The sequence below is a fragment of the Drosophila suzukii genome, chromosome X (assembly GCF_043229965.1).
Source record: "Drosophila suzukii chromosome X, CBGP_Dsuzu_IsoJpt1.0, whole genome shotgun sequence".
Lineage (NCBI taxonomy): Eukaryota > Metazoa > Arthropoda > Insecta > Diptera > Drosophilidae > Drosophila > Drosophila suzukii.
In genome coordinates, this window is record NC_092084.1 from 24,565,764 (window position 1) to 24,587,764 (window position 22,001).

The window sequence follows — 22,001 nt, forward strand, 5'->3', positions numbered from 1 at the left end:
AAATGCAGACGTCGGCGATTCGATCGTGACCCGGACCCGGGTCCACCACACGCACTGGGCACCGGGGAAGCGGGCTGGGTTTCCGTGTGTGTGCCCCCAATGGAAAACCGGAGCGCAGCAGCCGCCGCAGCTGCAAGTGCTGCAAAAACCTTGCCCAACTATTCCGCTGTCCAGCTTTTTCTACGAAATCAGCGCAAATGATGCACGATAAACAGTATGACCAAAAAGAGCAGGGGTGGAATCACGCGGAAGGGGCTAAAAAAATAAAATATTCTGGTATCTTTAGTCCACTTTCTTTCTTTTTTAAAAAACAAATTGCTCCAGTTATGTTTTATCAGTGTAAATCATCTTTTTTATAAGTAATCTGCAACTATTTTAAAATTTTTTTAATAACTTATAACTTTTATAATAATATTTAGAGAATGCATAAGTGAAAATTTAAAATTATTTTACAATGTAAAAAAAAACGAAATTTTTTTTATTTTATAAAACATAGCTAAATAAAATTTGTTTAATAGAAGGGAACAAAATAAAATGTAGTAAATATGATTACTACTATCCCTAATAGAAATATATTTTCTTAATAAAATAAATTATCAAATAATTTAATGCTCTAATTGTCAGTCGTAATTATTTTTAATGTATACCTTTATTCACCTGAATCCGCCCCTGGATTTTGTTGGGGGCCGTGGTGGGGCTGCCCTTCAAGCGTCGATCCATGGAATTCTTCTTCGGCGATCGTCTTATCGTGTCACCACAACCTCCACAATTGCAGACAGCACCACCACCCATACAACCACCGAGGTTTGCTGAGGTCAGCGGTGGTGGAGGTTGTAGCGACACAAGAAACAAAAGTTTCTGTCACCCCAGCGGGTGGTTTTGCAAAGGTCAGCGAAAAGTGCGAAAGAAAGAGCCAGTGCATTTCTTCAACTCGGTACAGCGACCTTTGGTTGGCTCAGGTTCAGATTAACCAGCCTCTGATCATTATTAAATTACTCACGGCCCAAAGTTATCTACATTTAATCACGATTGTTGTCGGTAAAATGCGTAAGCAATCCAGTATAAAATTGATTTTTAAAAAATATTGTAAGAAATATAGGGAAATTTATTTTAAAGATCAATTGCTACTTACATTTATTTCATTCCTATAAACAAATATAATTTTTTCTTTAAACAATTATTTTTATTACAGTCTTAAGTTTATTTGTATATAATTCGCTCTTATGCTTACTTTTTAAAAGTCATTTCTGACTTGCCGAAAAATTGCAATGCAAACTAAACACCTTTAAAATATGTTTAGTTGTTAATGAGAAATTGGCGTAGTAATCAAATTTAATCGAAAATATTTTCTTTAACCTACATTCAAAACTTAACTTACAATTGGCTTGCCTTACCTTGCCCTTTGCTTTATTTACACAAAACTGTGAAAGCAATAGTCCGCTGATGTTTACATATATTTAAATATTATATATTTGAAGTTAATTTATTGTGCATTTGCATTTTCAGATGCCGCCGATAGAGCTTTCAGCACGCAATTTGACCCGTCAGTTAAGTGATTCCTGTTTAGATAATGGTAATGAGCTAGTGCACAGGAAAAATTGTGTATAAGACTGCTATAAAAAAGTAAACTAAAAAACAAATAAATAAATTTTAAAATATTTTTTTAATTAGAAAATATTGTATTAATGAATTTTAGATCTTAGATTACATTGTATAAATGTAGTTATAATAATAATAAAATAATAATAATAATATTCTCATTTCTTGGATATTTATGATAATGAATGTCTTCACGATTTCTTGTTGCTTGTCCTGTGTAAAAATACTATAAATTACTATATACCCTAATTAATCATTACATTTTAGTTAGTTTTCTCTAATATTTAAAACAAAGGAATTTTTTTTGTTAAAGTATAATCACCTTTTTTTCCAGTGTGGCAACCCATCATGCACAGGATGGTTGGCAAAGTGCAGGACGTCAGTTGGCGAGGAGCCATTGGTGGATCACGATGTTGCCCAGTGCGGTGCACAATGTGAGCCTGGTCTACGCCCTGGTCTGGGCCATCGATAACTTCTATGGAAGGGCCACCAGCACTCCGCTGGCGGTGGTGCAGTTCGCCACCAGTCGCGAGAGTCGGGACATCCACAACGATCTGATAGACGCCGCCCTGGTCAGATCCTCGAAAACGGGTAGAATCCAGTTCCTGCTGGAGGATGATCGCTTAGAGTTGACGGAGACGAATGCAGAACTGCCGCCACCGAGTGGACTGACCGGCAGACCCATGGCCATTTGGTTCCTGGACAGTCTGCGTTCCTATTTCCGTCTAGAGATGTATCTCAATCAGCCGGGAAGTTCGTACAAGCGGAATGGCTACTTTGTGGTGGTCTATACTGGGCTGGAGGAGCAGCCCATGGAGTCCGTGAAGATCATGTTTCGGCGTTTGTTAAATATGTATGTGCTGAATGTGAATGTATTTCTACAGCGAGACGGAACTGTCCAGTTGTACACCTACTATCCTTATGGTCCACATCGGTGTCAATCCTCGCTGCCCGTTTACTATACCGCCTTCCAGGATCTGCCGGCACCGGCCACGGGATATGGCCTCACCAAGCCGCTCTTCCCTAGCAAACTGGTCAACCTGTACGGCTGCGAACTGGTGGCCGTCACCTTTGAGCACCAGCCATATGTGATCATCGAGGATGATCCCAAGAATCCGGGTGGACGGATCATGCGCGGCATCGAGGGCATGATCTTCCGATCCCTGGCCGAGCGAATGAACTTCACCATTAAAATGGTGGAGCGAAAGGACAAGGACCGCGGCGAAATCCTGCCCGATGGAAATTATACGGGCATTCTCAAAATGGTAAGTTGTTTTATTTATTTTAGGTTTGATAATACAAAATTAAACAATTATCTTTATATACATTTTTTTCATTGAATAAGAAAATGGCTTAAGTAAAAATGATTAGCATCGAATCTAATATTTTCTCCCTCGTATTTAAAATTATGTGTGTATACGCGAATTCTTCAGCTTTACACACTCCAGCTTTTAAATATATTTAACAAAGGTTTTAAGCATTAAAATAATGTATAAACTAATTTTGGTCAAGTCTGAATACCACATATCAAGGCATATAATTATCCCGAAAACTGGTCCTATACGTAATACAATTTTAGTTTAAATTGTATACGTAAACTTCAAGAATTCGAGTTTTGTTAAAAAAAAGAGAACAAATAATAAGAAGGGGTTTTAAATACCAAAAAAAATTAACGACAAATTTATAAATTGATTGTGGCCCAGAATATTTATTCCGCCAGCTGTTCATATACGTAATGCACTTATATTATATCAAGTATACGTAATCCTTTGCAGATGGTCGATGGCGAGGCGAATATGACGTTCGTGTGCTTCTTGTACAATAAGGCCCGTTCGGATCTGATGCTGCCCAGTATTTCCTATACGAGTTTTCCGATTGTTCTGCTGATTCCGAGTGGGGGATCCATGACGCCCATGCAGCGATTGACCCGCCCCTTCCGCTACATCATATGGTCCTGCATCCTGGTTAGCCTGATCCTAGCTTTTCTGCTCATGGCCCTACTGAGAATTGCCGCAGTGCCGGTATTGAGGAACCTAGTGCTGGGCAGGCACAACACTCATCCGTATCTGGGCATGGTTAGCAGTCTGCTGGGCGGCCTGTCGTTGTACAATCCACGCAGGAACTTCGCCAGATATCTGCTGATCTTATGGCTCCTGCAAACCCTGGTCCTACGAGCCGCCTACACGGGTCAGTTGTATCTCCTGCTGCAGGATGTGGAGGTGAGATCGCCGCTAAAAACCCTAGGAGAGGTGATGGCTCAGAACTATGAGTTCCATATGCTGCCCGCCCTGCTTCCGATCTTCCAGGGCTCGGTGCCCAGAAGCAATATCAAAACGGTGTTCTCGATGGAGACCTCATTGGCTCGCCTTCGGGACGAAGATAATCCGGGAATTGCGGTGCCGCTGCTGCAACCCACTGTCTACGAGTTTGACTATCGATCCGGGCCAAATGTAAGGCATCTGACCGTCCTGCCGGATCCCCTGATGACCGCCCCCCTGACCCTCTATATGCGACCGCACTCCTTCTTCAAACGACGCGTGGATCGCCTCCTCTTGGCCATGATGTCATCGGGCATCGTGTATCGATACCGCAGGATGTATCTGGACCGCATCGAACGGCTGGCCAAGCGGCGCAATATGGAACCCATGCCTCTGACCATCTGGCGACTGGGTGGAGTATTCCTGTGCTGTTCAGGACTTCAATTCCTGGCCATCCTCGTCTTTATTCTGGAACTTTTGGCCAGGAAGCACCCGCTATTAGGAAGGGCTTTGAATGCAATCAATCGATACACGGCATAAGCTATTTACTACAACAATAACACATATTTAACTATAATAAATAATTTAATAATATTAATAAAATAAAATATAAATATGGGATTCAGATTCCAGTTAAAATACTCTTATTTACTTGGGGAGTTTCAACGGTAGCTCAGCCACGGTTATTATTAACAATACTTTTACAGAGCTTTTACTTAAACTCTCTCCATTAGCCAAGCTAATCCCGGCCAGCGTAGCCTTTGACTGAGCAGCTCCAGGCCAAAGACGCCAATGGAAACGCAGAGGGCTCCCATCAGGCAATTCAAGGCTGCCAGGACGAAACCCATGGACTCGGCAAATCCCGTGGCGACACTCTCATGGGTGGAATGAATCAGTTTACCCGAGGCATCCGAGGTGGTAGGCATGCTGTTCCAGGCGAGGATCTGCGAGTGGTGCTGGAAAATGCCAAAACTGCGTAAGTTAAAGAGCAGATTGTTGATCTCCCAGGCGAAATAGGAACCGTATGGAAAGTATATGCAAAGCATATTGTCGACGATCTTTTCGGCCAAAATCAGAAGCTTATTGCGATGACTTCTATGTTTGACCAGGTGATCGGCCAGAAAGGTGAGACTGGTAAAGGCACCCGTTTTCGAGGAAGCATTCAGCAGAGCATCGAAAATACCCACCGGTTGTCCCGCGGAGATTGTAGTTTTCCCCCGAAAAGCCGGAAGTTTCCAGGTCATCCGATAGGTGGCGTGATCGGTGATGAATCTAAAACCACTGCTCATAGCTTGCTCCAAAGTTTGCGGGGCGGGCTTCAATGGGGCGCTGTGTATAAAGTTGAAAACGGATGCCTCGTAACTGGCCCGAATGACAAAGATCCAGAGCATCCATCCGGCCAAAACGGGAGACGGCATCCGCCACCATCTACCCAGGATCTTGTGGAGGGCAAGGATCAAGACAAGCAACAACCAGGTGTATCTTTTAAAAGGGAACAGCATCACTTCATAGATGCTATAGCCACTCCTCACCTGCATCACTATTATATAGCCCATCTGACTGTAGGGACTCGTGGCGGCCAAGTAGGTGGACCTTTCCGGTGTGCAAGCAGCACATCCTATGGTCATATTGGCCTTCCTCTCGCGGAGCATTTTGTAGGCCCCCGTGAAAGTGCCATTAAAAAAGCTGGCTCCACCCAAAAGCCCTGGTGGTTCGTTTGGAATCAGTTTCAGGGTGAAGTTCATCTTGTCGGCCAAAATACTCATTAGCTTTCCATCCAATCCATCCAACATCTGCGTCGAATCATTCCTCTCCCAGTGAACCTTCATATAGGGCGGAATATCCCACACGATTACGCTCAACGGACAGCCATGCAGATTCTTTAATCGAGTTGGATATACGTCCCACAATTCGGAATTCTTTAGGTCGAGTTCCACTGGCTCTATGCTTCCGCAACTTGTGGGGGTGTACGGCAAGACATTAAAGGCGCGAACTCCCTGCAAACTGGGCACCAGGATTATCACGTTGATGTTATAGCGCTGCAGCAGGAAATACCCAAAAATCTTGGTCATAATGGAACGTTGCTCCGAATACGGCTTGCAACTCAGCAATACGATAACGCACAGGTTGTTGCTCTCAACGTTATCGGCAATGGCTCTAAATTGGACATCATTAAACAAGAAGTAGATAAATTAGTAGGCTACATGATTTCGATCTGCCATCCTATCTATAATAACCAATGGCTCTTTAACAAAATATTGTGTTAATTATATGGGTCTATAAAATAAATTGATGGGCAGTACAAAAATGCGGGTCCAATACCAAATATTACCAAATGATATTTAATATTAAATAAATAATTATCCTAGAAAATTACAACTTACATGGCCTGTTTGGCATTCTGGACGAAGAGCAACTGGGTGATCACTTGGGTGGCCATCTTCCGGCTCAATTGGGAGGCCAGGACAACGGGCACTGGAGAACCCGGAGCATACAGACTTTGGTACAAAACTCGATGCACCAGAAACACCTGATCCCTGTCCATTTGTTCGTAAGCGGTGCTAATAAACACACTAAGATTATAAACCGCAAATGCGTTGTTGAAGATCTTTTGAAGAGTGCTGGAGATCTTGGTGGCCAGGTGGTCCTCCAGAGGATGATGGTAGGGCCACAAAAAAGCCTGGGCTCCAAAAAGACCTAGGAGCACTGTCACAACACAACGGAGTTCCATGATGAAAATGAAGCATTTGGCCACATTTTTTGAGAATTTATTTGATTTGGTTTTTGGCATTTCAGGGGTAGAACTGTTTTGGCAAGGGACTTTGGGGGTTCAATATCAATTTTTTAAGATCTGCAATGTGTACGGTGCGTCGCATAGGTTTATGACATTCCAGAAAAATCGTTACAATGTTTGACTATTAGTACTTTTTAAGTTCGAGACTTTTAAATATATCTATGATGAATTTTTTTATAGTAAATAAAGAGGACAATACAAATAAGCTTAGCTTGGCTTATAGCTATAAAACGCCCTTTTCAGCCACGAGATTTTACAAATCAGTTATTTGACTTTCACAAAAACGTAATCCCGAGCGATTGAAATTAATTCTAGGACCGAGCCTGTAAAGGTAATGCATTAACAAATCTGTGTTCATCACTTAAACTAATTGCTGCATACAGGCGAGTACCCCTTGGCCACCACCCAACCATTCAACCATCCAACCACCTAGTCAACCCGCCACCCACGTGACCCGCTCCGGAGGCATGTGCGTGACAGGTTCCGTGTCAGTATTATGCATGAGACGCATAACCATAAATTAACACCATCAGCGGCACAGACACACACACCTGTGGGTGGTGTGGAGTGGGGTTTCAGGAGGTCGTCGGTTGGCGGGTGGGTGGTTTTCCGAGGGGGGGAGGTGAAAAACCCCGTCAGTGTCAGGTTCATGCAAACGCCATGTCGACCGTAAGAGGTTTACAAATAGCTGGATAATGTCCTGGCCTCCATCGCAACCACACGGTCCCTGGAAGTCACCCACACTTGGAACAAAAAATCTATCTTTAATTCGGAAATCTAAAATACCTCTTAATTTTGGTTTTAGGAAAGAATACTATTTATATATGATTGGGTGGGTATTGTTCTCATAATTAATTAGAAAATTTATTAACTCTCATTCAAATATTTAAACCTTTACCTTTAGGGTACGACATATTTATATGTCATAAGATTTTTATAAAAACATTTAAAGCAATATACGTTTCAGGATATATTACTATAAAGGAACTTAATATTATTTTTATAGTTTATTTACTTATTTATCAATTGATACTCAAATTAAACAGAATAGCGCATTAAAGGTTCGTTCATTTTTAGGCATTTTTAAATTTTGTAATATTTTTATAAAAGTATTTTCTAAAGTCTACGATTAGTACAAAACTTAGGGTCTTATAAATATTATATTATATATAGCTAAATGTTTCCCAAAGTTCTCTACTACAAGAACAGTTTTCTCAAATACACCGATCGCAGGGAGGCAAGTTCCAGGATGAAGACGATTAGGCCCACGATCAGACCCACCATTACCATCAAGAATATGGCATACAGCTCCATGATTCCCAGAATCTGGTAGGTGTGGTCGTTGCGCAGATAGCTCTCGACCAGTTCCCACCTGGCCCAAAAGGACAGCAGACCCACGGACCTCATCCACATGATCTCCTCGTTCATCTGGTCGATGAGAAAGGAGTGCTTGGCCAGGTACATGGTCAACTGCATATTGATGATGTCCTCGGGAACGATCTCGAAGTGGGCTCCCGTTCCCTGTTGGCCTTTCTGATGGATCCTCTCCGCACTCAGGCGATTGAAGTGGATGAAAATGTCCAGGGCGGAGGCGGTCACATGTTTCCTCAGCTGGTGATTGGCCTCCAGGAAGTACAGGGGATCCAACTCGGAGTTGGATTCCAGCAGCCGGAATCTCATGTGCTGCACACTGGGAATCTCGTCGAGCGCCTCCTGGACAATGGGCGTCAGCACCACCGTGTAGTTCTTTTGCACCAGTGATTCAATGGTCTGTGGCCAACGATTCAGCTGGTGAGTTCGTATCAGATGGTACAGCAATCCCTGGTAGATAGTCCGGATGATCAGGGTGTACAGCATAAGCATTAGGCAATAGAGACGAGCGGTGTGCGATCTTGGGGTTTCCAGTAGCGGCATGCCCACGAAGATCAACTCTAGATTCATCCAGGCCCGCGATCGCAGGCGCTCCCTCAACATTCTGTCCACGGCCAGCTGGAGGAGGGCGGACAGGGCCACCACGCCGAGGATTCCCATCCAGATTTGTAGGCGGTAGGGATAGAAGAGAATGTCGAAGGAGCTGAGCTCATAGCTGGAGGCCAGGACTCCGAAAACCTCGCGGGTCTGGTGGTAATTGTTCGTCGAGGTGGCCACCGTGCTTCGACCCACCGTTTGCCTGATCCCGCCCAGAGTTAGGTCCGCCTCGCCACGTTGCAGCTGGGAAAAAAGGAAGAGAAATTATTAAAAATATTTTCTACACAGAAAGAAAAATACTTAAGGATCAATTGGATGTTGTAAATTTACTTGGAACTCACCATTTCGAGGGCCTCTTCCCTCACATTTGCATTCACCTTGCGCACGGCGATGGTGAAGTTCATCTTCTCAGCGAGAGCCAGAAGCAGACGACCCTCGTAGCCTCCGTTTACCAACTGGGCCTTGTTCAGTTTTAGAAAAGGTGGCACATTCCACAGGGCACATCTCAAAGGGCAACCAAAGAAGTTTCTCAACTTCCGGGGGAATAGTTCCGGTTCCACCAGCATACTGCCATTATAGCGATTGATCAGCTGCGGTTCCATATCTCGACAACCCCGCTCCCCAAAGGGATAGTAACTGTAGAACAGGACGTCCCCATTGGACTTTTGCACCTGGATACTGCAGTGGATCAACTGATAGCGCCAGCAATAGTCGAAGATCAGCCGCATCTCACTCTGCAGCAGACGATCCCTGGCCTGGAGGAAGATGAAGTAGTGCTCATTGTAGTTGTACTCCCGGGCATAGTACTCCATCCGGATCTCCTCGAAAGCGGCAAAGGAGTCCGTAAAGATGACGTTGAAATGCCGACGACCCGGAACCGGATGCCACGGTACACCACTCTTCACATTCACGATTTGCACCGGGGCCAATCCCCATTGCCGGAACAATGTGCTCATCATCTCGTTGTAGAAATTGCACGTGTGATTGCTCCGGCAGCAGAGGGTTAGGACCAGCGACGGGGTCACACTGAGGATGTAGTGGTGGACCACGTGGAGCAGGGCCCGGGCCACGAACTCGTTGATGTGGTTCATCTGCTCCCCGGACAAATCGTAGTATGAGTTGAGCAGTGCGCTGATGTTCATCCCGCCGGGACTGGAAGTCGCTCAATGAGTGCTATCCATATCCATATCCCTACCAGGTTCTTGGTTCTTTTGTGTTACTTTCAAGCTAATTACCCGGAAAAGTTTTCCATGATTAATGGTTGTGGTGCAACCAAATAGGATTTCTAACTTTACCCGGAAAATTAGGTCAACATCGTACTTTGCCACTACTTATGTGGGTTAACCTCAATAACAATGCAAACTCCTCGATACAAAATTCTTAAGCCTATTAAAAAATTCTTTAAAAATATTTCCAGAAACAAACCATAGATATTATCTATTTCTTATTTTGAGAACAATTATATATTATTGATTTTGGAGTTACTACATTAATAAGTTTCCTTTTTCTATTAATAAATTATATATAAATCTGATATGACTCTTATTCCAATTATTTATTAGAATTTAAAAGCTCTCCAGCTCCTCCGCCGGAGGATGAGTTCCCCGGCGAACACGAGACCGGCAATGAGGTACATTACTCCCATGACGACGTAAATCCCACAGAGCTTGGAGTGGTTGATGTACCTCCGGCTGGCCAGCGGCACCTGTTCCTTCCAATGGTCGTCGACAAAGGCTGCCCGTCGCCAGGCGTGGATGAATCCACTGGTGTCCAGCCGCCGGATGCAGTCGTCCACCTTCTCGTAGAGATACGAGTGCTTGGGCATATATATTCCGACATACTCCACATTCACGTGCTGTTTGAGCACGTGATAGGCATCGGTTTGACTAAAGGAGTGCAGAAAAGCTTGGGTAACATCCTGATTGGTCACGGCGAACATTTTCCCATTTCTATCCCTCTGGAGGGCATTCAAGACCTCCCAATCGGAGAAGGTGTCCACGGAATGAAAGCTATTCGGATTCCGGGACAGCAGTGGCATTTCGAGGAGCACTCGCTCGGTATTGGCCGTGCAAATACCCTCGAAACCCTCCGCCAGCAGTTGCTCCAGGGAAAAGAATGGTGTGTTATACAACTGCATGCGGATCAGGTGAAAGAGCAGGGATTGGTAGCATATCCTCAGGGGTATGCTGGCCCACAGCCAGTGGGCGGCGATGAAGCGATGCCTCCAGGGGCGTGGCAGGCGGGCCAAGGCGGCCCCCAAAAGCAGGCCCACCACCTGCAGTCCCCCGCCACCATCGTGATTTGATCTCCTCCCCGGCAGATGGAGACCCAGGTGGATGAGCAGAGCCAAGAGCAGGAGCAACCAGACGGACAGCTGGAAGGGAAACGCCAAGAGGGCGAGGGAGCTGAGGCGATAGCGATCCAACTGGAGGACGGCCACCAGGTTGGCGGAGTAGTACGACATGGGTGAGGTCAGCAGTTGATTCCGGCGAGCCGTCCTTCGGAAATAGCCCATGCTCAGGTTGGCTTTGCGCTGCAGGAGCTATAAAGTGGGTTTTATAAAGGGTATATGTTTAGTTTGCTTTAACATTAAAAGATTACACCCAAAAAAATATTCGCCCTGAGTTTGATACAAATTATTCTACATTTTAGATCCAATTCCTGGAATTTATTAAATTTACATTATTGAAAAATATCTTCATGTTTATACAAATTTTCTAACGTTCTTTGTAAATTTAAAAAAAGCTGACCTTAACTTCAAATAAATTACGACTGTCAAAAATGCAGAGAAAATATTTGGTTGGATATAAAGAAATTGAACGTTGTACGAAATTTCCAAAATATGTTCTCCACTGATAAAAGAAAATTAGTAAATTCAAATATTTAATATTACATTTAAACATTTATCGCTTTGAACATAAAATTTTAAATATTTATTTCTCCTATACCATTATGTATTTAAAAACTTTTCGATTGAAGGACTTATTATACCTACAGCTTTTTTATTTTTTATACAAAAACCATATTATAGATCCCTAATCCTGTGAACTCACCGTATCTACGGGTCCTTCCTTGGCGCCCTCCGCCAGTCGATAGGCATTCGGTCGCAACAGCGGAATATCGACCAGCTGCAGGGTGAAGTTCAACTGGCGGGCCAAGTGCTCCACCAGCTGAAACTCGAAGCCACGTGCCCAACGGCCATGTCCTGATGGACTCTCAACGATCTCCACGAAGGGCGGCTGATGCCAGGTGAGCACGGTGAGTGGACAACCATGCATCTGATTGAGTTTATCCGGGAACATCTTGGAATTCTGCATCCAACGCTGGCCATCAAAGGCATTCACCACCACGGGATGAGCCTCCTGGCAACTGTCCGCTGTATAAGGATAGTAGGTGTAGACCAGCACCTCCACCTGGGCGGTCTGGATCATCACGTTGCAGTGCAGCCAAAAGTGGGCCAAGCAATGGTCGAGGATCAGCTGAAGCTCCCGGGGAATATGGCTATCCCGCGTCTGCAGGAAGATGAAGTAGTAGTCCGGGTCATCGAAGTCCGCATTGCTTTCCGCGATGTTCGAATCCCTGAAAGGAATCAATATAAATAGAGTTGTATAATAAAAGTAAGAAGCGCACATTAATCCGGCATAGGAGTCCACCATAACCAAGTTAACTCGCTTCCTTCCGGGCACCGGATTGTCCACCAAATCCGGACGGAAGCGAAGCAGCTGGACAGCCACCATTCGCCACGAGTCCATCAGGTTGTGCATCATGTACTCGAACCAGTAGGAGGTGCCCAGGTGACGGGCTGAGATGGTCACCACCAGGGTGGTGCTCAGCTGGGCCAGCACATTCTGGATGACCAGGCGGAGTGCCCTGGCCACATGGGCATTGGCGTCCTCCCCCTGCAAGTCGATCCTCGAGTGCTCCAGGTAGGTGTTGTAGATCGATTGCCCGGATTCGGAACTCAAGCTGGGACTGGGATTCGGATTGTAGCTGAAGTTCATGGTGCAAAGTTGAAGGTTCGACTGCAAGGTAGGGACACCGACTTGGACTGGGTGAGTGGCTTTCCGGTCCTTCATGGTCAGATCTTAACAGAGATTGCACTAATTAAAAGTAAATGTTTGAGAAAAGAAATGAAAAAGCAAAAAAAATATATTTAATATTCTTTCCTAAAAAAAATCTTTTGAATTTCGCATTACATATAGAATATTATCTAAAAAAATCAAAAACATATATTTTATATGTATTGTGTTAACATATCGATTTATTTTAAAATATTGCTTGATTTTTTTGTAATCTCATATAATACATATTGATTTCATTTAACACAAATAGATAATAAATATTTTTTTTATTTAAAATTTTAATCGGTTGTCTTAATAAAAACTCTGAGTTAAGTGTAAAGATACACAAATTGTAGAGGAAGAGCGTAGGAATATGTAAAGAATAAGAAAATACCGGAAAACATAAGTCAAAGAAGCAATACCCACCACCTTAAAAAATCAGACCTGGGAGCACCTATGAATATACGATTATCGACATAACCACCACCTCATAGACCATAGAAACCCCGATATTAACGAATGACCAGCTGATGGCCGAAATCCCTGGCTAATTGTTCACTTCGGTGCGTGACCCACAATAGTTTTGTTTGACTTAGGGCCTAATGAGATGCAAACAGAGGCCTGAAATGGGACCGAAATTCGCCACGAGGATTGGATAGTACCGGCAGTATTCTTCCCGGCTCCCGACAGACGGACATGAACGTGACTAGCCTGCTGCAGTTCGAGTCGATGAAGTACATCGGCGCCCAGACGCAGGCGGCGGCCATAAATCAGCACGTGGCCCAGGCCCTTCGGTTCTTCATCGAGGACTTCTACCAGCGGATCGCCCCCGCCTTTATAGTGGTCCTCTCCTGCCGGCGACCCAGTCCCATGAACTTCTACCGCACCATCATGCAGCTGCTCTACGAGAGCGTGGACACCATGATCATCCAGCTGGTCCTGGTCGAACTGGGTAATCCGCGGCGGATCGAGGGACCCAGGACGCACAATCTGCTGCTGGTGGACTCGCTGGATGCGCTGCTGTAAGAAATTTATAAATATAATGATAGAGAATTAAAGTACAAACTTTGAGTGGTATGCCATTTTCAAATCTGATTTAAATTGGCAAAGTTATGGGCTTTGGAAGTGCGGTTTTGTGTCACCTTTTTTGAGAGAAAGCGAAAATTTTAATAATATAGCGGGAAATAAGGGAAATAATTTCAATTTGAATTTGAAGAGAATAAAAACAAATATTAAGAGGTGTTTCATATAAAATAATAAAATTTGTTTGCTAGTGAAAAGAAAGTTTGGGGTCACCATTTTGCCAAGCTATCGAAAAGTAAAATATTAGCAAAATAATATAACATCTTCAGGATTTTTATAAAATTTTAAAATATATATTTAGTTGTATTTTTTTAAATCGGATTAAATTCCATAAAATATTTTGTCACAGTTTTCAATTTCGGGTCACCTTTTTCTTACAGTCCTCGGAAATTAAAATATTTTAATAGAAGTACATAAATATAGGTTCTTAAAAAAATGTGTAAATACATTTTTTAAAAAAGTTTTATGTCACCTTTTTGATTAAGTCATCAGGAATTAAAAATTATTAAAAGATATTAGTTTTTAGAGAATTAAAAACGACTATTTAACGGAATTTGTTTAAGATGGATTTAACTACTTAATTTATATGCAACAGAATGGAAATTTTGGAGTCACCTTTTCTAAATATGACATTTTAATGGCAAATTCTCTTTCTAGGGACATTGAGATCCACACATATACGGCGCAATCGGACGCCAGTGAGTACTACTTCATCTTCCTGCAGCAGAGGGACGCACTGATTCCGCAGGACATGCAGGGTGTTTTCGCCTACTGCTGGCGCCACCAGCTGATCAACTGCAACGTGATGACGCAGAGTTCCGGTGGTCAGGTGCTACTCCACACGTACTTCCCCTACGCAGCACCTGGCCAGTGCAACGTCTCCCAGCCCACCAAGATCAATCAGTTCCTGGGCGAATCGTGGCAGCATCGCGATTACTTTCCCTCCAAGTTGCACAATCTCAACGGGTGTCCCTTGGTGGTTTTGGCCAGGAGAATGTCGCCCTTCTTCGAACTGGATGAGGGGCAACGGGAGCTCCTCGGATTGGAGGGACGACTGCTCCAGGAATTATCGCGCCGGATGAACTTTAGCATTCAGTTCGCGGGGCTGCAGGATCAGCAGAGGAATCGAACCACTTGGACGGAGAAAGAACTGCTACAGAAGTTGGTGAGTTGTTAAAAAACAATTTCAAATTATCATGTACTCAAAAAAAATATTAGACCAGTATTTTTGGGGTTCTAAATCAACGCAACCTTTTTGTAACTTAAAAAAAATTTCCCAAAGAAACTTTTTTCAAATAAAAAAACAAAAATTTTTATAGGAAACATCGCCGTTGACTCCTAATTTGTAAAATTCTCGGCGACTATTTTTTGGAGTGTAGATAAATTTTAGTTTTAAATATTATTTTTGTTTTCCATTTAAAGGTGTTTACATTTTTTAATAAAACATACTATAAATATATGGTATATTTAAGTTTCTTAAGTAATAAAATCGAAAACTTATTTTCGTATCGACTTATAATCCCACTTTTCAGGTCCAGGGACGTATAGCCCACCTGGCAATTGGATATGTGAGGAAGCGCATCCAGTATTCGTCGAACCTGACTCCCGTTTTCCCCCACTACTCGAACCGCCTGGTGGGATGTCTGCTGCTCAACGCCCACAACCTGACCAGCCTGGAGATCTGGTCGTTTCCCTTCCAGGCACTCACCTGGATCTGCCTGCTGTCCAGCTTGTTGAGCATCTACTGCCTGGTGCTGCTCCAGTGACGCGGGGCGGGGGATCGGGTGGCTCTCCTCCTGGCGGTATATGGCGCTGCCCTCGGCCTGCCCATCGATCCCCCAGAGCGTCCTTCGCTGCAGTTACTCTTCGCCAGCTGGCTGTATTTTGGCCTGGTCGTGAGGTCTATGTACTCGGCCCTGCTCTTCTTTATCCTGCGATATCATCTGCATCAACGATTGCCGGAAAGTCTGCAGGATCTGACCAATGGCGGCTATGCGGCGGTGATGAGCCGCTCCACGTGGCAGGATATGAGGGAGGTGCCCAGTCTGCAGGAGCTGCTGGGTCTCAGATCCCTGATTCTGTCTTCGGAGCGGGAGGAGGAGGTGCTGCGCCAGTTGGATCGGTGCTCGCTACGCGAAGGAGCCGGCTCACATCCCCTGTACTTTGGCGTGCTCTCCCAGGATACACTGCTTCATCTCACCCAGCGGGGTCATCGGGCGGGTTCATATCACATTATACTCCAGCATGTTCTGGAACAACAACTGGCCATTTACCTGCAGAAGCACTCGCATCTGGTGGGTCACCTGGACCAGCTGGTCATGTCCATTCGATCTGTGGGTCTGCTGCACCACTGGGCGGGTCAGGTGGACAGCGAGCGTTACTTCCGCAGCCGGTTTCTCTACCGGGAGAAGCGAATCCAACAGCCGGATCTCTGGGCGGTCTACATCCTAGCCGTGGCACTCTATTTCCTATCGCTGATCGTCTTTATCGGCGAACTCCTGGCCGCCCGACGAGCTGCAAATGCTGCGGGGTGACCAAAATATATCATCTTTCCTATAAATATAGCTATTTAAAATAGCTTGCTAATAAGTTCCGGTAAAATACCATAGAAAAGCGGGAATTATCATTGGGTAGTTGACTTTATAAGCAATTTTTAAGGGAAACGGAACCAAAGAAAATATTGTTGGATTCCTAGGAAACAACATTTAGTTACAAATAATATTTAATAGAAGTTTTTTGAAGCCATTACGATTTAAAATCCATTATTATTTAATGTTTCATTATAGTTTATTTACCCAGTGAATTGGTTTTATAAAAAATGTGTATAGGTACAGAACCAAAAAATCGGGTTTGCTTCATTGAAAGTTGTCCCCAAAAGACAACACAAAATAATTATGATATTTATTAACAATTTCTTGAACACAAGATATTAAATCCATAAACAGTAATTTTTCACTGTTTTATTATTTTATTATCACTGGGTAATTGGTTTTATAATCCATTCTTAGTAAGAACGGAGTTGTTCTTAGATGGCAACAAAAAAATCGGTGTAAATTATATTTTTTTAAATATTATGAAACCATTATTATATTCGACCCACAAAAGGTTATGCAAAAAATCGACTTCTTTTTAATTATTCACTGTTTCATAATTTTATTATGCAAATCACAAGATTTCGATAAATGCGGCCAAGCGCAAAGACACTTAACAATTTAAAAAAAAACATACAGCTTTCCACGTAGTAAATGCATTTCTGGTTGAGAGCAGGGCCTCCAGGTGAGCTTACAGCTTCTCGAGGAGAATGGAGGAGGCTCCACCGCCGCCATTGCAGATGGAGGCGCAGCCAAGTTCGCCCTTCTTCAGGCTGTGCGAAAGATGGGCCACCAGACGAGCTCCAGACATGCCAATGGGATGGCCAATGGAAACGGCTCCGCCGTGAACATTCACCTTGGCGGGATCCACGTCCAGTTTCTTAATGTTGGCCAGGACCACCAGAGAGAAGGCCTCGTTGACCTCCCACATGGCCACATCCTCCTTGCGAACGCCGGCTCGCTTCAGCAACTTGGGAATGGCCAGAGCCGGGGCAATGGGGAAGTCAATGGGATCGGTTTCGGCATCCTGGAAGGCCACAATCCTGGCCAGCGGCTTGATACCCGCCTTCTGGGCTGCCTCGGCGCTCATGAGGACCACAGCGGCACCGCCATCATTCAAAGTGGAGGCATTTCCGGCCGTCACAGTGCCATTCTCCCGCTGGAAAACGGTGGCCAACTGACCGAACTTGTCAAAGTTCACCCGCTTGTACTCCTCATCCTCGGCGATGACCACCTCTGGTTTTCTCTTCAGCTGGATCTTCACCGGGGCAATTTCGTCCTGGAACACCTTGTTGGCCCAAGCTGCCGCTGATTTCTTGTACGATTCGATGGCGAAGTCATCCTGCTGCTGGCGCGTGATCTCCAGTTTCTTGGCCGTATTCTCGGCACAGTTGCCCATGTGGAACTTGTTGTAGACATCCCAGAGGCCATCGAAAACGATGCCATCGGTGAGATTGACACCGCCATAGGGCGTGGAGCCACGCTTCAGGTAGAAGGGTACATTCGACATGGACTCCATGCCGCCGGCAACGACCACATCCGCGTAGCCAAGCATCAGGGATTGGGCGCCCAGCATCACCGACTTCATGCCCGAGGAGCAGACCTTGTTCACCGTGGTGCAGCACACATTAGTGGGCAGACCGGCGAAAATGGCCGCCTGCCGGGCTGGAGCTTGTCCCAGACCCGCCGACACCACATTGCCCATTATCACCTCCTGGACATCGGACTTTGAAATTCCCGCCTTTTCGATAGCCGCCTCGATCGCCCGGGCTCCCAGTTGGGTGGCCGTCAGTGGGGCCAATTGGCTCTGGAAGCTGCCAATTGGTGTGCGGGCGGCGGAGACCACCACAACCTCGGCGATTTTGGAGCTGTAGGCACGCTGGGCGCTCCAGCGACGCGTGGCCTGCAACAGTCGGGCGGACATCTTGGAATTTAATTAAGTTTATTAACTAGCGCAAGCGAGCACACTTGGAAATAACAAGAATCTAATCAGAATCCAAGCAGAAATCACACCAGAACCTGTTGCTTGCGTAACAAACCGGTAATCGGCATATCGATAGGCAACAGCTGGCGCGGAAACAGTGCTGACAACTTGTTGGATAACAAAGCTAGCTATAGTCGGAAAATAGCTAGAAGGTACTTGATTTTTATTTTAATTTAGTTTTGTCAAGTAAAATTATAACAAAGTTTTAAGAAACCATTTATACAAAATATACTTTTATATTTTTATGTTTTAGCTCTAACTTAGTCAAAAAAAGATATACCTTTTTTTATCAACCAGCTGCTTAAAAGCTAGATTAGACCTGAAAAAGCCAAGTCTAAGCTTAGTTTTTACATTATGCAGCACTAAAAATGCGTTAATTGAATTTAACGGAAGTTGTTACAAGCAAGAAATTTGAAATTTTGAGATTGGAATTTACCTTTTTAAATTAAAAATTTCCAAATGCCTCATGAAAATAGTTATCTCCACAGCATTATAATATTTATTTGTTTAATTTTTTCTGCTATAATCAAACCACCTTCAAATTAAAATCCAAAAAACTATCATCATAGTTATAATTGTTTTTTATTTAATGCAAAAATCCTGCATAAATAGATTTGTTTATGTAACTAATTGAAATTGCACAATGAATGGCATCGAAAAAAGTTCAGATCTTACTGCTAATAATACGATTGCAAAATATGGCAAAAAAAAGTTGGTGTATAAAAAAAAGGAATATATATGTATATTACGGAACTTATTCCACATCACAACGCTCGTAGTTTCCATGGTTGCCATGGCTCCTGGACTCCACAACTCCTTAGATCCATCTGTCCTGATCAGATCACCATCTGGTCACGCGTTGATAGCTTCTGATGGCCACTGGCCACCACCAAGGATCGCCGCATGCGATTCCGCTGGAGCGTGGAGTTCCGCTCCCTCACCGATTGCCTCAGATGCTGGCGACGTGCTCCTCCGGGTCCGCATCCGCCTGCTACTCCAGCTCCTCCGCCCGCCTCCCTTTCCGCCGCATTCATGGCAGCCAGCAGTTCGAAGGCCTGTTTCTTTTGCTCCTTGGTCCAGAGATTGGCAACCGGAGGAGCTGCTGCCGGTTGTTCCTGGGTGATTGGTGGCTTGAGGGCCAACGGAGGTCGCTGCACGCGAGTTGGAGCAGCCTGTATGACAGCCTGATTCACCGCTGGCAGGGATTTAGAAGCCGCCTTGGAACCGCGACTCAGGCCGAAAAGGGAGAGTATGGACTTCCGGCGGGTGGTGGAGGCCTGGCTGTCACCGGAATCATTGCTGGATACGCTCATCTGCATGGGAACGGCTGCGGGCTGGGGCGGATTTAAGACCTGATTAACCACCGCCGGAGGAGGCATGTTCTCAATCCCGTAGGTGACAAACTTCTGGGGCGACTGGAAGGTGACCTTGCGCAGAGTGTTCAGGGATTTGGGAGCCGGCAGAGTAGCCAAATTGAGTTTGGCCACCGTCGGCGATGTTTCATTGAGTTCGATGGTACAATAGGTGTCATCGTGATGAGACTTCAAAGGCTTCCTAGGCGGAATGGGCGGAGCAATGGGTTGTCTGCAACTGCAGGTGGGCTTCTCCTGCTGGAGGATTTTCTCGTGCAACTGCCGCTCCAGACCTTGGACACGCTGCTCGGCCAGCTGCAGCTCCTGCTCCCGGGCCTGTAGCTCCTCCAGTTTTTGCTGCAGCAGGGATTCCTGGGCACGAATGGCATGGAGACGGGTCTTCAGCACCTCATCGAAGATGTTTTGGGTGAGGGCACGCGGGCTGTTAGTAGTCTCCCTAAGCTGCTCCTTCCTCAGGTTTTCCTGGTCCTTCTTCTGCTGCTCCTGCTCCTTCTCCCTTTTCCGTCGCCTTTCCTCCTCCAGCTCCACCTGCCTCTCCTCCGCTCGCTCCTCTCTCCTTATACTTTCGTATAAGGCGGGATCTGATAGCTGTAGCTTCTTAGAGGGAAAGATCTTTCGCTTGGCGGAATAGAAAAGCTCACTCCTCAAATCTGGGGTAAAAACACCAGTGACACTGAGCCTCCTTTGACCGTAGCCCTCATTGAAGCTATACTGTTCCGTAAACAAAGTGCTGGATAGTTCTGGAGGCACCTCCTCCTCCTCTTCCTCGTCCTCAAAGAGTCTTCCGCCCGTGGGCAACGTGTAGAAATCCTCGCCTGCCTCAATTAGACTCGGGAACTTGCCATCCAGCTCGCTGATATTACGCACCACCAAGGGATGCCGAATGATTACCTCGATGCCAGGACGTTGTTCATGATCCACGGCCAGCATGAAGGCGATGATCTCCTGCAGATCGGCACTGTAAACCGCGGGAATCCGGCTGAACTCGCCCTGGGCGATGTTCTCGGACAGCTGGTCAAAGGCTCGTCCACGGAACGGCGGTCGCAGGGCGCACATCTCGTAGACCAGACATCCCACGGCCCAGACATCGCTCTTTCGGTCGTACTTCCTGCCCCTCACCAACTCCGGGCTCATGTAGTGCGGCGTACCCACAAAAGAGGCGGCAAAGCTCTGATCCCGTCGCAGCATCCTGGCCAGACCGAAATCCCCCAGCTTGGCATTCCCAGCCGCATCCAGGAAGATGTTGGCCGGCTTGATATCGCGATGCAAGATGGTGCCGTTGGGTATTTTGTTGTGGCACACCTGCAAGGCACGGCAAAGCTGGAAGAGCACCCGCCAGATGTAGGGCTCCTCGAAGCGCTGCCTCTGGGATCTGGCTCGCTGGACAATCTGGGCAAGATCGCCGCCGGCACAGCACTCCATCACTATATATACCGATTTGGCCTCCCGATTCACCAGATGATGGTAGTACTGCACAATATTCGGGTGCTGGAGCTGCCGCAGAACACTGATCTCGGATACCAAGGCCTCACACTTCGCCTCGTCCAGCTCATCGTAGTTCATGCCCTTCCAGGCAAACAGCTCACCGGTGCTCTTGTCCCGCACCTTGTAGCAGGTGCCGAAGGATCCATTGCCCATCACGGCCAAAACCTCGTAATCCTGCAGGGTCTTCTGCGAAAAGTCCATGCCGGCAGATTCCTCACCGCTCATTTTTGGTAGAATTGTTAACTTGTTATTATTCCGCCGCCTATTTTCGTTCCGCTCGCTATAAAATCTAAACTCGAACTACTGAGACTGGTTTTTGGGATGCAGGATTTTGGAACTCGACTCTTTCTGGAATTCCCATTTTCGGCTACCTGCAAAAACCGGAGAGAACAACAACAAGTGGACGAGGGAGAGGGACGAGTGCTGAGCACTTGTCATTGGCTTGGCCCGCTAAGTCTGGCTTGAGAATATAGAAGTATTGAAAAATATTGTTTTCCGTCTAGATAATACATGAATAAATATTAAAAAAAAAATTATGAGGTACACTATTTGGAGGATTACCTTGTAATCGACTTATAATCACAGCTAAGTTATACAATACAAATAATTGTAGGTACTAACATAAGCATTTTAATTACAGGTCTTAAAATATTAGATTTAATTAGGATCTTCAATTTCATTAAATTATTGTTAGAAACTATAAAATGTTTCGGCAAAATATAGAAGCCTTTAGCAATGCCTGAAATCTGCAAGGCTAATTTTGATTACATTTTAGCAGAGTCATTACAAGACCAATAACACTGAC

General features: G+C 45.2%; 7 protein-coding genes across 8 annotated transcripts; 2 read left to right on the forward strand and 5 right to left on the reverse strand.

Annotated features, from left to right (window-relative positions):
* The first annotated feature begins 963 nt into the window (after positions 1-963).
* Ir7c (Ionotropic receptor 7c) lies at positions 964-4,470 on the forward strand. Of its 2 annotated transcripts, XM_070997655.1 has the most exons (4): positions 964-1,047; positions 1,507-1,573; positions 1,934-2,864; positions 3,375-4,470. In XM_070997655.1, exons 3-4 carry the CDS (start codon positions 2,010-2,012, stop codon positions 4,395-4,397), a joined length of 1,878 nt encoding a protein of 625 aa, XP_070853756.1. In that variant the 5' UTR covers positions 964-1,047; positions 1,507-1,573; positions 1,934-2,009; the 3' UTR covers positions 4,398-4,470. The 2 variants fall into 2 exon arrangements, with proteins under 2 accessions (XP_070853756.1, XP_016946098.2); XM_017090609.4 differs by lacking the exon at positions 964-1,047 and having other exon boundaries at positions 1,421-1,573.
* A 21-nt stretch (positions 4,471-4,491) lies between these two features.
* Ir7d (Ionotropic receptor 7d) lies at positions 4,492-6,623 on the reverse strand. Its single transcript, XM_017067593.3, has 2 exons — positions 6,242-6,623; positions 4,492-6,014 (listed from the first exon to the last, which is right to left on the reverse strand). The coding sequence occupies exons 1-2, from the start codon at positions 6,586-6,588 to the stop codon at positions 4,574-4,576; spliced, it is 1,788 nt and encodes a 595-aa protein (XP_016923082.2). The 5' UTR covers positions 6,589-6,623; the 3' UTR covers positions 4,492-4,573.
* Positions 6,624-7,773: 1,150 nt separating this feature from the next.
* Positions 7,774-9,949, reverse strand: Ir7e (Ionotropic receptor 7e). The gene is made up of 2 exons (XM_017090610.3): positions 8,961-9,949; positions 7,774-8,862 (listed from the first exon to the last, which is right to left on the reverse strand). The coding sequence occupies exons 1-2, from the start codon at positions 9,759-9,761 to the stop codon at positions 7,849-7,851; spliced, it is 1,815 nt and encodes a 604-aa protein (XP_016946099.2). The 5' UTR covers positions 9,762-9,949; the 3' UTR covers positions 7,774-7,848.
* A 201-nt stretch (positions 9,950-10,150) lies between these two features.
* Ir7f (Ionotropic receptor 7f) lies at positions 10,151-14,794 on the reverse strand. The gene is made up of 2 exons (XM_070997578.1): positions 11,673-14,794; positions 10,151-11,161 (listed from the first exon to the last, which is right to left on the reverse strand). The coding sequence occupies exons 1-2, from the start codon at positions 12,693-12,695 to the stop codon at positions 10,178-10,180; spliced, it is 2,007 nt and encodes a 668-aa protein (XP_070853679.1). The 5' UTR covers positions 12,696-14,794; the 3' UTR covers positions 10,151-10,177.
* Ir7g (Ionotropic receptor 7g) lies at positions 13,377-16,297 on the forward strand. Its single transcript, XM_065867520.2, is given in 3 exon segments — positions 13,377-13,702; positions 14,421-14,928; positions 15,296-16,297. Coding segments are annotated over 3 exon segments (1,836 nt in total).
* Positions 16,298-16,886: 589 nt separating this feature from the next.
* On the reverse strand, positions 16,887-18,397 carry Acat1 (Acetyl-CoA acetyltransferase 1). Its single transcript, XM_017090621.4, has one exon. The coding sequence runs from the start codon at positions 18,276-18,278 to the stop codon at positions 17,046-17,048; it is 1,233 nt and encodes a 410-aa protein (XP_016946110.2). The 5' UTR covers positions 18,279-18,397; the 3' UTR covers positions 16,887-17,045.
* A 507-nt stretch (positions 18,398-18,904) lies between these two features.
* On the reverse strand, positions 18,905-21,576 carry Nek2. Its single transcript, XM_017090624.4, has one exon. It carries the CDS (start codon positions 21,419-21,421, stop codon positions 19,175-19,177), a length of 2,247 nt encoding a protein of 748 aa, XP_016946113.2. The 5' UTR covers positions 21,422-21,576; the 3' UTR covers positions 18,905-19,174.
* Positions 21,577-22,001: the final 425 nt, after the last annotated feature.